The 16,834-nt window shown below is 41.7% G+C and overlaps 1 protein-coding gene across 1 annotated transcript in view; it reads left to right on the forward strand.

Annotated features, from left to right (window-relative positions):
• The window catches only part of tbkbp1 (TBK1 binding protein 1), a 44,830-nt gene that overhangs the window by 17,603 nt on the left and 10,393 nt on the right, over positions 1 to 16,834 (forward strand). Inside the window, exons 2-7 of the mRNA XM_026350795.2 lie at positions 1,728 to 1,986; positions 4,743 to 4,868; positions 8,202 to 8,306; positions 9,501 to 9,648; positions 11,096 to 11,298; positions 12,817 to 12,878. Of these exons, the coding sequence (XP_026206580.1) occupies positions 1,744 to 1,986; positions 4,743 to 4,868; positions 8,202 to 8,306; positions 9,501 to 9,648; positions 11,096 to 11,298; positions 12,817 to 12,878 (887 nt within the window). The 5' untranslated portion in view covers positions 1,728 to 1,743. The remainder of the gene's footprint in view (positions 1 to 1,727; positions 1,987 to 4,742; positions 4,869 to 8,201; positions 8,307 to 9,500; positions 9,649 to 11,095; positions 11,299 to 12,816; positions 12,879 to 16,834) is intronic.

The following is a 16,834-nucleotide window of genomic DNA, read 5'->3' on the forward strand; positions in this document are numbered from 1 at the left end:
CCTGGCTACATCCCGTACTCCATGACTTCTGTGCGCATCGCTATACAAAAAAAGGGATGTGACATCACAGGTGCTATTTATCACTTTTGACAGCATTGCCCAGGGTCTGTGGGGAAGAGGAGGGAGGCCAAGACTGGTTGGCTGTGATGCAGCATGGTCGGCTAACTATCCAGCTCATTCATCATGCCACTCAAGGAGCGTAGGCTGTCACACCTCATGTTTTTTTAAGTACTGTGAAATGAAACAAGAGCACGAACCAGACTCGTATGTAAATCAGAGTCAGATTAACATATCAGCTACAGCACATACACGGTTACTCATGCGCCTATAGGGGAAATCCCAAAATATTACCTAAAGCCAATGCACTGACGTAAAAGGAGGAGAATGGCACTGGATAAGATATGATAAGAAATAAATGTGTTCAGGTACTTCAGAATCCTGGTGCTGGAAAAAAACTAAGACAATAAGAAGATAACATTTGCTCTGAATTAGTGCTGACTGCTGATTAAAGAACGTGTGTTAATCACACAGGTGAGAAGAATTTCAATTTGAACATGTACTTGTACTTGTATTGTAAATGGATGGTCTCCAGTAAGGCCAAAACAGCTCCTGCCAACTGCCTCTGTTCTGTAAACCTTTCAATGGCGTCAAGTTCCTGTATTCTTGTAACAATGGCTCCTCTCAAAGGTAACCTGTTTGATTGGCACCTGTGTTGATCTCCTCCTTCCTTCAAACCACTTGGCGATGACGCTGCTTCACTTTGCTGTTGTTGTTTTGTTGAACTTTCTCGGGCTGCTTTGTCTGAAGCTGGTATAATAAAGTTGTCGTGCTTCAGTGAAATTTGGTTTTATCCAAACTTTTATTGGAACACAATAAAAAAACAGTTCCTCGAACACAGTTGTAAAAACGTTTGTACTCTCAGGCCAGTGAGAGGGCAGATTTTCAGAGACCTGGACATTTGCATGTGAGTGTTCACTAACAGTGAGTGCTATTATAAAATCTGTCTGGAGTGATGGCGTGGTTTAAAAAATTCAGGAACAACGGCACTAGACTGTTGTGTAATCTGTGTTTATTTGAACAATGTACAAACTTAAAGTAGCTACAGTACCTATAAAACATGCTTCAGTCATGTTTGTGTGAAGAGTGCTGCCGTACTGTGCACGTCTGACTCCTGAGCTCCGGTTCTCTCACGGCCTCCGTCCTTTTCTTTTTTCCTCTGTTCAGTGATGAACTGAAGTGATAGATGTGGGTTATAGGTGGATTTTTACATCTTCACATTATGTCTCCACCTACTTTGCACTCTTAGGGTGAAATTGCCTCTACTACAAACATGATCCAAACCAGGACACCACCGTGCACACACACACTCACACACACACACACACACACACACCATTAACTGCTGAAGTGATAAGACGTAGTATAACGCTGAGTCATCTTGAAATTTGGAACAACATTGAAATCCTGTGTCTCCCTGCACCCACTTTGCTTTTGAATATTTTACATTGTGTGAGCCAGCGATCTGAGCGCTTTGTTCTTTTTGTTGTTGTTGTTGTTGTTGAAGCAGCTGCTTACGTGATGTTTTCAGGATGGCTGCTGGAGTGCTGATAGTCGACCTCTGACAGGCAGAGCACTGAAATGGTTTTATTTTTGGTGGGAACATTTAATTGAATGGAAACAATTTGGTGATTTAATTATTAATAAGCTCATATCGTGTGTGTCCACAGGTTGAGGCTCTGAGTGATGCAGTCTCTGTTTGGAGGAGGGGAGCTGGGGCTGCTGGGAGGAGACGGTAATGCAGGGGGCTTGAAGGATGATGGCTGTGGCAGCGTGGCGTGGCGCTCCTCGCCCCTGCCTCACGACGATGTCTACTCAGCCTCCCACTTCGCCCTTATCACCGCCTATCAGGACATCAAGACGAGGCTGGCCTGTCTGGAGCGAGAGAACACCAGCATCAAGAGGAAGCTCAAGATCTATGAAATCAAGGTGAAGGGTTTGCACTTCAAAGCTGAAGCAAACAATGCAGCGTTTATGGAAACTAATAATCCGAGTTGTTTTTGTCCTTGTTGGTTTTAGACCCAAGGTCTCCAGCACTGACAACTATAAAGCTAGTTTGCGTTTTGCTTTAGTGGAAGTCTTTGAAAGGGGGGGAGAGCTGTGTCCACTCAGCCTCATCATTTTACATCTTTATTGAGGCCGTGAGATTGTGCACAAAGATTAAAGGAGAACTAGCTGTGATGGACTTTGATCCTGGACCAGCAGGGGAATAAACATGGAAGGAATATATAACTGAATACAGAGGGTGGAAGGCTGCTGAAACTTTAAATAAGTGCTAAATAAAAATAATAGAGTCCCATTTGTAACAACAGGTCTATACAAATCTATTTCACCATCCTGTATTTCTCAAAATATTTCTAATGATTAAATACTGAATATCAGAATATCAGCTTGTACCGGCTTAAAGTCGGTGACTTTAAATATTCCTGCACCTGTTTGATCTGTGGGGGAAACATTTGACTGCTTTTGGTTGGATAAGAGAACAGATGAGACTGAAATCCACCTTCTAACATTTGCCAGAAGAAAAAACAAACGAGCATGAATGAACAGAGTGGGAGGACAGCAAGTGAGGAAAAGTGGGAAAATAAGTGGAAAGAGGGACTTAAATGGGTGGAAAGATGCAATAAGGCGCAGAAACAGGAAGAGAAATGTGGGAGTAAGGAGAGATACTGCTGTAAAGAGAAACCGCTGTTATTAAGAACAAAGTGGGATTAAAGAAAAAAAATCCACTCCTGCTTATTATTATCATTAGTTTGTGATGTTCTACTTACAGGGTTCTCAGAATAAATGGGGATGATGCTGTTACTGCCACTTTTCCTTCAGCTCATTTTGTCTTCGTTCACTTGGGTTTACGCTGCAGGAGACATTAGCATCAGTAGCGTGGAACAGAATGGCTGCTGTACGACGAGTCCAAAAAGATGGAAGCTGTTGCTCCATTCATCAGTCGACCAGGGATCTGGTTGATAGAGAAACTGAATCTTCTGTGATGCTAGTGTTGAACGTCTGTAGCTCCAGAAAGCTCTGATACTAGAGGATGATTCCTTCTCATGATTTTACAACAGTATATTTGATTTGATTGACATTTTGGGGTTTGCTGGATTGATCTTCCAGTGAGGACAGATGCTCGTCTTAACTTAAAGTTTGACTCTGACTTGCCTTTTGCTGACTTTAAGTGTCGGTGCAGAAATCCTGCATCCTCTTAGTGAGCAGCTGTTATTGAAGGCTGCAGGCTGCCACATCTCTGTTGACGAACTTTCAAGCAGCAGTTTGTTCAGGGCCCATTCCCAGAGAGGCAGGTGTTGGTTTTAGGGGAACAGCTGCAGATGTTGCCTGTTTGGAGTAGGAGTTGTCACATCTGTGGCTTTATAAATACAGCAGGTGCCTTTTTTAAGATTTGGATTATCAGGCTGGACAACACAAACTCTGACCCCTGATCTGTTATAAAAGCCATTTTTGTGGAGCTGCAGGTTTCCTCTAAAAATAAGATGCCGGAGTGCAGCTGGAGTCACGCTGCCGCTCTTCGGGTTGAAGTGAGGTTGTTCTCTGCTTTGGAGCTCCCAATGAATGGCACTGCGAGAACTCTTAGACCCCCTGGGGGCTTGTGCCCATGTTGTGAACATTTACTGTTAAACTGAGCAGAGAGAGGTGTTCTGCTAAATGGAAAAAGATTGTTTGCTCCTTGAATAGATATTGCATCAGTGGCAGTGGCTTCACAGAGAAAATGAAAAGCTCTCTGTGCTCATGGTTGGCACTCTAAATGTAAATGTGTTCATTTGGGTTGAACCATATGCCGTTATATAACTTGTCTTTTGTTCTATCACAGCATTGTGCTTACAAACAACAGTTTAGCATCAGAAAGTTAGGATTACATATCAAATTAACTGAAGCTGCATATTATGTCATTATTTCTGCTTAATTTACCGGTTCTGATGTCATGTTGTCGCGTTATGGCTGCACCTCAAATCTCTACATAATTATATACAACAGCAAAAATGTTTTGTTCTATGAATGATTAGCTTTAGTGACAAGATGACACAGAACTACTGGGTTATTTTCCTTCATTTTCCTGTCAACAAATCCCACTAAAAGAATCCTGCACTGTGTCGTCTAAAACTTCACATCTACAGGGTGGTAGACTTCTTCTTATACAAAGGTTTGAACTGTTATCTGAATATAAGCTATTGTCAAAAAGAGTATTCAAGAAACTGATGTACAGACAACATGTCTGTATACTTGCAGCACCCACCCTTGTAATTTTGAAAAGTATTTATCACTCCCAAATGTTTTGTGAACACGAGCAGATGGACAAACAAAGTAAATGATAGACAGATTGACAAACAGCAGCTGAGTCATAGTCCCTCCCTAGATTTTAGTGTGTGGGATGTAATTATAAAGTATGATTAAAACAACTTGTTAGTGAAAGTTCTGTGATTAGTTTAGAAGAACTGAGAAATAAAATCTAGTTCAAGAAATGAAACAAGTGAACGTGATATGGCATAAATAAAACCCTGATCCTCAGACTGATATCTGGGTCAAACACACGTTTGCATCATGATGAGCAGAGTGAAGTCATCAGAAATAGAGAAGAGAAAAAATAGAATAAGCAGACAAATAATGGTATCACTCTTATCACTTCCTCTAATGGCCAATTTCACATTTCTTTAATGTCTTCTTCTTTTCTGCAGTTCCCTATGATCAGCGAGTTTGGGGAAGACACCAACTCGTACTGCTCCTTCGAGAGCAAGGAAACGGCGCTGCTGCAGTCGGAGAACGGCAACCTGCAGCAGAGAGTCAACGTCCTGACCCACGAGGTAAGAGCAAAGATGAGCGAGGGCGAGGAACTGTATATTCACTATGACTTTCAGACTCCTGAGAAGAAAAGCTAATCACCAGTGTTGTTCCCACACATCCCTCCCTGCATTTAAACTAATTAAATTACAAGTGAATTGTGGCCAACGCTGGTGGACATATCTGAAAGATGTCCAGAACTAATTAAGCACTAAAGCTACTGCTCAAGTAAAATAACATGGTTGTGTTTTTAAGTGTCCAAGGAGCTCTGTGGAGCAGGATGAGTGTGTACGCCTTAAGAAAGGAAAAATAAATAAATAAATAAATAAAGATGTGTGTTTTTAAGACATCCTGCAGTGATGTTCAGATTACAGGTTTTTAAATTACAAACACGATCTGTAAGTGCAGGAACACACCGGCAGACATCAGGACAGTGATTCAGAAGGACTTAGCAGAGTTATACACTGCTACTTTTCCTCTGCTATACCTGGAGTGAGACATGAAAATGTCGGGGCACATAATGTGCTGAGGCTACTCCATCCAACCCACTAGTGCAATGAGTGTGTGAACGAGAGCACGGGGAAATAGAAATGAGAAACGACCAAGAAGGCAGTGGTAGCTAGAGAGCAAGAAAGGGGAAGGAGGTGCTTTATGGGAGCAGAGGAAACGATTAGTGTGGGACACACAAGGTCACACAGCTCCGACACCGGAGCATTGAGAGTGATGAAACACGCCACGGCTCACGGAGCGTGCTCTATTGGAAACGGACACACACTCGCGCTTTTCTGCTGGTCTCAAAGGGAAGTAAAGAAAAGTGGCATAAGAGGAATTTAAAGTCATAAAACATGAAGTGACAACGAGCTGCAAGCATGGAGTGTGTAAATGTAGTCTGGGAATATGTGTTGGATAAAGAATGAAGAAAACAGTGACCAACTTCTGTTCTGTTTTTTTAAAATCTGTGATAACTTATGTTTTCTATTTAAGTCATTTACAGACGGAACAGAGAATGAGCATAAGGCAACGTGCAACACAGACGACAAAGGATTAAAGTTGGCATCAAGTATAATTCTTATAAAATCAAACAATACAGTGGCTCAGAGCTCAGTGCACCTAAAGCTACAGTACGCACACAAAACACGGAAATCAGCACAGACGGCAACTCAAACTAAAGTAAAACAATTAGAAAATATACACGTTAAGCTCCTTTTCCAACCCTGTGAGTCACCATGGCAACAAAGCGGCGTCCTTCACATTTCAGTGCCCCCTCAGAAACACTGCAATCCAGGGGGAACTAGAAAGTGATGAGCACAGCAAGTTGAGCCGATATGTAAATAACAACAAGACATCAGCCAAGATTGTTTCAAAAACCTGAGAGCTCCTGATTTAACATTTTTGATTATCTGACCAATCTCTTTTTTAATACAAGTGCCAAAAAAAAGACGCCGAGGGCAGTCACACGCAATCCAAAATAGATCCAAAGATAATTAGTCTGATCCACAATTCTTCCCGGTGAGACGATGATAGAAACAAACGCTGTCAGCAGCAAAACGCTGCAGCCACTAACGAGCAGCCGCAGCTGAAAAGAGCAGCTGCACTCAACACTTCACGCTCTCCATCTCACCTTTAAAAGCACAGTTTTCTCTTGCAGTAATTATGACCCTCTGTGTCATCAAAGCTGATGCACAGTTGCTTCTATTAGTAGTAGTATAATGTGGACTACATATCATTTCTCAGGTTGTGGGTTCCAGGAACCAGGAAGACCTCTGGTAGATCTCGACATAAAGTCAGACAGGGCAGGAAATAAGTTGGAGAAGGACATGATGATGATTTTAGTTCCACATGAGTCAGAGATTTCTTAGAAGGCAAATTTATATGTTGTTAAAATATAATCTACTAATAGATTATGATGTAGTTTTATGGATTAACCACGTGTCTGTAGTAGTTCAAGATATTCAGGTGTGTGCAGAGGGATGAAGAAACCTAACATTACTCACAGAAATGCCTTATTTCTATCATGATTTCCAGGTAAACTAGTAAATTACAGCTCGCTAATTAATTAATTAGTAAATAATTACCCAGTAATAACTTTTTGAATCAAATGAGTGCAGTAAGGGTAAAAGCGTAGTTAAATTACAAGCATTTAGTATAAAGAAAACTTTTTAATGTAGTTAAAACCTGTAGTTACAATATTTCCACCAATTTAATTTTCCAAAATGAGCAAACAATGACATTTACTACCATTTAACCATTAATTATCAACCAAATAGGAAATTTACCTGAAATAAATAGTGACCTAATGTTAGAAGAAATTTAATTCTTTGAGGTTTATATTCTAAAGTATAAGTTACAATTACACAGCAATTTACATTGAACACATGCAGAACACACTTATTTACTCTAATATTGTTGTAATTACATGAATATTGGTAAAATATGGTTCTATCCACAACAGTTGTAAATAGAAACATGCGTTATTTGCATTTTCCTTTGCCAATAATAAAAGTAATGTGGCTACAATTTGCACCAAGTTTGGTTGGAAGCCAAAAATATTCAGTTACTTTGATGAGTAGTGATAAATATAAAGGTCAAATCTTTAATAACAGCACGTCTTAAACACAATATGTTACAGATGATTCACACAGTAACTTGTATTTTTTAAGGAGGTTTAGCAAATAATGCTCTCCAAAAAACAATGAACTAGCTAAGAGACTTTTTAACACAACAGTCCCACCAACAGTGTCCAGATGGAAGTGAAAGCCGAAGTCACGTCTCTGTGTACGTGTCCTTTCAGAAATCTGCCTCTGGAGTAAACCATGCACTCTGCAGTCACGATGCTGTTGACAAGGCGTCCTCACCTTGGAGCCAGTTTTCTAAAGCATATGTTACCATAGACACAGTGAATAGACCTCGACGCAGGGGCTCACAGCAGCCCGACACCTCTTTGTCCTCGCCAGCTCTCCCACTGCTCTGAAGTGACCAAACACATATAGTAGTCAATAAAAATAAATAATCTACGCCTGTTTTATTTTAGATCATGCTGAGAGGAGAATAGATCAGCAAGACTTCACACAGTTCTTTTCAAATACTGTTGCAATCATGATTTCTCCATTCGTCAGGATGGGGGAGGCGTTGCTGTACATGCTGAGCTGTCAGGATTTCTGTGTCCTAAATTTGCAGCTTCTTAAGAGACACGTTTGATGACTCTCACAATGAAAGTTTCTGGTGTTTTCTCCCTCTCTTTCTCCGTCTTTGTGAGGAAGTTTGAAAACTGACAAAGAATTTTAGAAAAAAGTAAGTAAGTATGTCAAGGCTTGTTCTCGGGCTCAGCTCGTCTGTCTCTGTATCTCGAATTTAAGCTCCAGAAGAGGAAGGAGAGAGAGGAGCAGCTGGAGGATGTGATCCAGGCCTACGAGAAGATTCACATGGAGAAGAACAACCTCCAGAGGGATCTCGAAAAGATGGTCAGACACTCAGCTCACTGCACTGTGCACACACGTTTAGTAGTCAGCCATGGGGCCTATTAATAAATTCTTACAGTTTTACTTTGTGCTGATGAGGGATGAATAGAAAATATGAAACTCAGCACAACTGTAGATGTTTAGGTTTCTTTTAGCAAGCATACATGGTGTAAGATTCATGGCAGGTAGATACTAAATATCTGGACCAACCCTTTAGTGGCTGTTTGTCGATGTAATCATGGACAAAAATGTGTTTACAGTACCCCCAACTTCTTCCTCCATTAATTTAATTAGTATTAAATAGATAGATTTATATTTTAGTCTGTGAAACAATATTAACTTTTAATAATAAATCATTTCATACATGTCCATTTAAGAGGACAGTAATATGTATTTAGGTTTTGTTTCTCCTCACATTAGTCATTTGTTTCTCTGATGGGACGAGCAAGAGCAGGAAAAAAACACATTTCACAAAATGCAGTTCATCACTTTGATTACGCTCTTCAGACTACACAGCTCATTTCAAAGTAATTGCCTCCTGAGAGAATGTTTTTCATTACATCCAGCACTAAACAGAAGAGTCCTTTTGGAGAAATGTATTCTCTGACACAAAAACACACGTGATTGAGTTGCTTCTCGTCTGTGAGATTACACACAGTTTTCAAATTCAGCACATTAGATAATGCAGCATCCTGTTATTTGAAACAAACTAAAACTGGCTTCATCTGTAAGTCATCAGTGGCTTTCAAACTGTGAGAATCTTACTTTTCAAACATATTTCTAGAACTGGTTACAAATCAAAGTGGATTCAGACCAGGTAGCAGCTTCCAACTGAACAGATTGGCTGGCCGGTCTTCCCCAGATCCCCTCTGTGATAATAAACCATCTCATATAAGAGTGAAGTCCACGGAGCAGCTCATGCCGAGCAGCCTCAGCAGTTTTATGTGGTCAGAGAGATAAAGGGATGAGGTGTGCCAGCAATGTTGGAACTGTAGCTACTCTCCAAGGACCGACACAGTGTCAGTGTCACCTGGAGTGGGGCCGCCATCATTAATTTGGGCTCCATCTTCATGCTGGGTCTCGTTGACCTTTAACCTTTCAGCTCTGCACTCACTCACTCATCAGCACTGTTTTTATATCCACACTCTATTCTGTATATTTGGGATCTAAAGGGTGGTTCCAAATGTGTGATTTCAGACCACTCTGGTGGAGAAACACGTGGAGCGAATCCTGAACCTGGAGTCGGCTCTGAGGCAGAGGGACAACTCTCTGCAGAAACTCAACATGCAGCTGCACAGCAAGGACATGCAGTATCTGCAGCTCCACGCCGGCCCAGACGCACACAGTAAGTGACCGTCAGCTCCCACTTATTCACGTCTGTAGATGTAATCATATACTGTAACAAACCAAGCCACAACAGTTTGCTGCAGGACTCCGTTATTCTAAATCATGTTTCTGTTTGCCTGAGCCTTAATGAACTTCTTTTACATTTCTGACTATTTATTCAAAGCTTACACTGACTTTTACTCTCACCTCATATTTAATTAATGTCTATTTTTGTCTTCTTCTATTCATGTGTCTTTTAAATTGACCACAAAGTCAATACTCAAGTAAAAGTGCAAGTACCACTTGAAGTTACTGACTACGCTGCTCATCTCTCTTCTGTGTCTCGTGCTTTGATCAAATCCAACAATCTGTCCGGGAAGCATTTTTAATTGAGGTCAGGTGAATCCTCGGCCTGATGAAGAGAGCCATCTTGGACATCCTGTCTCAGTCACGGTCGTAGAAAACTGGACCTGTGAACTAAGCGGGTGCTAGTGATTGAATTTCAATCGTTCTGGCTTCACAAACATTTGGAGTGGAATGAGTGGTACTGTAACTTTGACCATTTCTCTGTATTATTCAGCCTGTTCTTTCCATCTGTCAGCCAACTGATCTCTATTGTGACTTGTCTGTTTTGCCAAATGCTACAAAACCTGTCAGATAATTCGACTTATTACAATGCAAATTAATTCTTCCATCAGAAATGTATAAAAATTTCAAATATCCTTCAAACAAGCCAGACCATTACACTGCTTTCACTGTATTTAGGGGAATAAAATGCAAAAATCACTCAGGGTTTAGGATAAATCAGCAGGTTTAATCAGGTTTATTATAAAATATGCAGGCCACTGTTGCTGTATAGGAGATTCTACTAAACTTAAGCTGTTCTAGAGCCGGTAGATGATAAACTCTGCCCTCTCCCACAGCGTAGGTGCTGATGGAAACGTGTCACCACCACCTCAACAGATGTCTCCACTAATGCTAAAGTCTTTAAAAGCTTATTCTGTCGTTTCCTTCATTAACTTGTTAGTTAGGAGTTTACAATTTAGTGATGTACAGCGCTGATTAATGACTGTGTGTGAATGAATGATGGTTAAATGCGAGATAATATCTGCGTGTGTGTGCACCTGCGACTGCACATACTGTACGAGTGTGCTGGTGAGGAGGCAGGAGGAGCAGGGTTACAAAAGATGCTGCCGCTGTGTCTTCTGGCTCAAGGACTGAGTCTGTGTGAGCGGAGCTGAATCACTAACGTGCCCACGCAGATCATATCACCCAGGTACAAACTGAAAGATGCTGCCCTTGGACGGAGTCAGCTCTTTTGCTTTTTCATATTCATCTATTTCACAGAACGGTGCATTAGTCAGGAGAGAGGCTATGAAAACGTGGCGTCCTCTTTGTTATTTCACATCTACATTTCCCTCCCTTTCTTTCTTTCTTCCCTGCCTTTCATCTGTCTTTCCTCCCAGTGCTGGACTGTCCGGCCTTGACCCTGCAGAGCTCCCGCAGCCTGGACGCCCTGTCTGACCTGAAGCTGCAGCGGCTGGAGGCGGAATTAGAGGGGGCGCGGCACGAGGCCCAGGGGGCATGTCAGCGAGAAGAGGAGTTTAAGGCGGAGTGCGAGCGACTGAAGGAGGAGATAAGGCAGCTGCAGAGCAGCCAGAGGGAGCGGGTCAGTATTCGCTTGGTGTGTCACATGGATGGAGTTGATGGCATCAGGACAAAAATAAGCAGGACTGATTAGTCTTATCTGAGCAGTTTGTGTCCACACTGGTGACGTTCAGGTGCTGTAGTCTACTGAGCGCTGGTCAGCCATGCTTTGAAAGCACTCAGACCACAAAACTACGGTGGCCCTGAGAGCTCAACACACAATTGTGAGCCGTTACACCTGAGTGGATCAAATCTGTTCTCTCAGACACACGAGAGGGACGACAGGTTGAAAAGCTTTCAATGTAGACTCGCTGGAAATGTCTAATAAGAAAGGGTCTGACCAGCCGCTTATTGGCCTATAATTAATCTAAAACAAATTACTCATAGCCAGCAGAGTCGCAGAAGAATCCCTCTCTAACGTTACCATTAAACACCATTAACTCTTACCTGGTGTTTTCATACCATTAAATGTCAAATCAGAAATATCAGAGCTTTCAGAAGTCTCCATGTTGTCACTTTGATGTGGTTGTTGATGTGAACACTATTAACTAAAGTAGAAACGGATGATTAAAGCTACATTATGGAACCTCAGCCGGTGCAGAATACATCCCTGCTGTGTTACAGCTCTGCTTCGCTCAGCAACCCTTCAGGTAGAATGATACACAACTCACTAACCCATTAGAAATCCCTGCAGTCCTCTGATTGGCTAAAAGGCCAGGCCTCGCTGTACAGCCAACATTAATTGCTCGTTTATGAGTGGGTGCCAGTTCAAACATACTCTCTGCACCTAATTTCCTTCATGCCAGGCCTGAAAGTTTGGGATACATAACTGTCCAACATTTACTCCTGTGGCTTCTCGACTGATTCCCACACAGCTTTAATCACATTAGAAAACATTTCATCCAAATCATACCGTGTTTAAAGTAGGCATGTATTTTTAGCTTGGGTGTCTCCAGTGGGAACTAAAGCCGTGACCCTGGCAGTTCAGCTGAAATCAGTGGTCTGCACAGGGACGAAGAGTCCCATCTGAGTGGTGTCAGACTCCACCGAGGGGATTACAGACTACTACAATGTGTAGTTATATAGATGCAGTATCTATCTAACTACACATTGTGAGAAATTATGCTTATTTACTCTTTCTTGATGAGAAGCAGATAAAAAAAAAAATATATATATATATATATATATATATATACACGAGGCTAAAGCGAGAGAACCTGCTAACCTGACTGTCAGAAGGTAACATGACACTTAACCCCTGAGCTCAGAACTTTTTTTTTAAAAGTTTTTCTGCAGATTCATCAAACTCTTAACATGAAAGCTAATTCCCAGCAAGTTCTTCACACATCACAGTCTCTTATTATTAACTGAGAACTGAGAATAATAATTATCAGCTGGGGTCTGTTTTTACCCACAGATCCACCATATCTGACAGTGTTACCTTCAAACATGTCGTCTCAATAGACTCTTGCTGTCACATTCTGTCCAATATTCCACCAGCACCTGCATGCTAATCTAATTTCACGCTCTACTTCGGCAGGAAATGACTTCTCCGTGCAAGCAGTGTGATGTGGAGTGGATAAAGAAGGTGGGAGACGAGCAGTAAGTGACCACGGCCGATCCCTGGGTGGAAGGTGAAGGGAGGGAGGGGAGGAAACAAAACAACGAGAGATGGAAGTAAAGTGGAGTCACTGTAAGGGGGAGATATGGGTTGAGTAGCATCATCTACGACAACAACAGAGAATAAACGATGAGAGCAAAAAGAGGAATGTTTCACCAGCTGCTGCTCAACTGTGTCTTTACTCTCCTGCTGCGGCCGACCTCCAGGGGCCTAATTAGAAAGTAGGGGAGCTCTCCATCCCCGGCTAACTGGGTTCAAATGCAGCGTAATAAAGTATTAGGGTTTGGGCACCAAAGCTGCATGTTATATATACCCTGCTATACGTGCACTCAACTGTAACGCCACTACTCCAGGATTAAATATGTGCTACAGGAGGTTTGGTGAGAGATTATTCTGAGCAGCAGGGGGCAGTGTATGAACGTAGCAGGACGTCTTCCTGTCCGTTTCCTCATGTCGGTGTGAGGCATGAAGCCCATCTACTGTATCTGTGCACTCTGTCTTTTAATCATCCAAACACGAAACCAAAAGAATAAGAGCCGCAGTGAGTATTCAAACTGGTTGTGACCATTCATTTCTCCGTCCTTATGGGCTGCATGCGGTGACGCCTTCTGAGAACTCAGAGAGGAGGGAAAGTAGCTTATTTTCAAACCCTGTCGTCAGTAACCCAAGAGCTGCATGACTGTTTACAAGGTGTCACAGGTAGAGAGAGAGAGAAAATAAAAACCACAGAGAGTTGGGCAGCAAAAAACTCCCACACAATGAAACCCCGCAAATGTTTCGATGGGAGCAAACTGAAAGTAAATGGTGAGGCAGCAAAGAAAGGCTGATTTTGTAGAGTGTGTGGTGTAGGCCTACTGCTTTTTCCAGACCTTGGTCACACCTTTTGGTTTTACTCAACAATATAACAAACTCCCACTGAAAACCTACGATGCCTATACCCTGTTTCCTGGTGCTCTTTCTTGTAATTGGGCTCATTTAGTGTAAACTGCACAGATTGATATGAAAGATCTCGTGTGTGGTTATTAGTACAACATCTTCACCCTAATTATAAAAAGCATTTAACCTATAGAAAAGGTTAAAAGTTATTTATTTTTAGCAGTAAATTTCACTCACTGTGATAATTTTAAAACTTTTTTGACCAGTATAAAGTCATGAACATCTGTGAGTGGAAGACACATCTTAGACATTTTATCTGTACATGTTGTTGTTAATCTAATGTTTTACTTCTTACCACCTCCATCTTTTTTCTTTCTGCTTGTTTGCATCTATTTTCTAATTTTCTAACATTGCAGTTTGTGGCTAAGTCTGCTACTTACACATTTTCGTCACAATCACATTTGTGGATTTTCATCTACCTCATTCGCAACTAATAATACGTGAATCAGCAGCCCTCACAACCACAAGAGACACTGTAAACGCTGCCAGCCACCTGGCAATACACCCCCTTCCCTTCCTATAGTTCAGCGTATAGAGCGACTGACTAATCCCTCTTCAGCTTTCAGAAAATGAGCTGTTTCCAATAAATCACAACGCAATGATTTCAAGCTGAAGTGGAATTCCCGTTTCTAGTTTAAAAAAATAACCAAGTAACAGCAGTTTCAGGACGTCCTGACTTCTTAACATCATAGTGCAGTGTTTTAAAATATATTTTTATATTTTTATTGATAGTTAGCCCTAAAAAAATGTCACTTATAAGCTGAACTGTGTAGCAGAAGTCGTCACTGAACGTGTGCTGCACAGCGGCTTGGTGTGAAAGCTGTTTGACACCTCGCTGTGTTCGGCTTAAAAAGCTTCATGCGCAGCCAAAGTAGCACAGGACAGCACGGACTGCAGAGTGTGAAAACCCCCGACTACAATGTGATGGTCGTTTAACACCTGTCCTCTCCAGCAGTGAATATCCACCTTCATCTCGATGACCACCGTGTGTTCAAGCGTTAACTTCACCCTTGGGGCCTTTTCTGTATAGTGAATGACACAAAGTAAAATGTATTATCGCTCCGAGAAAGAGAGGAGCTCACATGTGGAGATGGGTCTTTCTTGATCCGATCAGAGGTCAGATATCAGCCCACACACTGCTCACTTCAACTCCCCCACACACACACTCAGGCAGCAGTTTATTTCAGATACAAGATGATGTTCAGTCTTAAACAACAGTTTGAACAAAAACTGAACATTACCACCTTTATTGATGTATTAGTGTTAGTTAGAGCCACCTAATCATCTTCCAGCTGGGTGTACAGTATATACTGCTGCAGCGATTGATTTACCTTTCATCAATGCTTTCTTAGCATTATCACACTCTTCCTACGCACTGTAATCTACATAGTACAGTGTGTGCAGTTACACACATACAAGCAAACAACAGGAAACTAATGAAAATAAATGCAAAAAAACTGAACGCGCTGGAAAATTTGCAAAGTATTTTTAGACACACAGAGACAAAAAAACAAAAACAAACAGGGCCCCTAATTTCACACACTCTCTGAAACACAGAAAGTTACAGTAAGTTTGCCTCACGTGCACTCATGTGTAGATGTTCACACTTCTGCTTTGCTAAATGCTACCACGGGTGCGAGGTGTCACAGTTTGGCACAGGTCTCTGACACAAATCATCAAAACACACCAGCAAAATTGAAAAGTGAGATAGCGCAAGTGTGAAAAAGGAAGAGGTGCATGAATGTAAACTGTCAAGAAATTCAGTAAACACCTGCATTTAAGAAAGAGTAAAGACAATGTTCAGCCACAGATGAGAGTTACTTAAGAGTAGTGAAAGCAAGCGGATCAATGGCATTATAAGATATCAGTGTTGTACAGCACACTCCACCCACCATGCCAGTAAGTAACCTAAATGATTATGTTCCTGTTCATGCGTTGAATGTATGTATGTTTGCAGAAGGCCGTTGTTCAGAGCCACAAACAGGCAGAGCACTCATTTCAGTGCAGATGACCCTGAATCATTTCAGCGGTGGCACTGGTTCCTCCAACTCGTACCACAAAGAAGATTGTTGTCTGTTGTGAGGTGGGGGACGAAGGGGGTTTGATACCCCACTCTATCTGAGTCATAGTAGGTTAATGGAAAAACTAAGTGGGCCTGTCGCAAAGCCAGCTAACCAGTGGAAGCTCTGACTTGTTTTCCAGTTTTTATGAAATTGTGAGCTTCCTTGAAACGCCGGGGTCCCTCTCTGTGATTTTCAGAATTTGAGGTGCATCCTGTGCAGAGCAGCTTTCCAAACCTGCCTCTCAGCGTGTGGCTTTGCAGTCGTCTGTTAAATAAATGTGAAGAATGAGATTATAGTTCTTCAGCAGTAAAACTAAGAATCTGCTGTTATTAGTCATCGAAGTAGCGGGATAAACACATACACACAAGTGGGAAGACTCAATTAAGTTAGCGCGCGGGGGTGCAGGGGAACATGTTTTTTAATTTGACAGGTTGTTTTATTTGCTGTGTTGGCAGGATGCAGAAGAGTTTCTCTCTTCTTTTTTTTTTTCCTTTCCTCATTTGCCAGTGTTGCAGTGGAATTCATGTCTATTCCTACTTATGCAGTAAGTGCCCAGGATGTGCATAAGAGTTGCTTGTAACCTTCTTATCTGCCACGATCTCTATGAAGGAATGAGCTGAGTCAAATTCTCATCAACAAAGATGTTAAATTGGGTATCAAGTGCTTTATCAGATCAGCGTCTGTCGATAATCTGGCACTTGTGCAAACAACGTCCTCTTTTTGTTCCATCTCTATGCTGATCGTCAGCGTATGTGATGTCTGCACATCTGCCCGAATGTGATGATTTTCATGTTTGCCGTTACGCCGCTATGTTTTTTTTATTTTTTGGTCAATGCGAGAAGGCCAAACATTAACACACCTTTAATTTAATGCACTCCAGTACAACTGCACCGCCTCGATAATACATTTATAGTAGAATTATTAACACAAAATCTGAA

This window comes from Anabas testudineus, chromosome 19 (assembly GCF_900324465.2).
Source record: "Anabas testudineus chromosome 19, fAnaTes1.2, whole genome shotgun sequence".
Classification (NCBI taxonomy): Eukaryota; Metazoa; Chordata; class Actinopteri; order Anabantiformes; family Anabantidae; genus Anabas; species Anabas testudineus.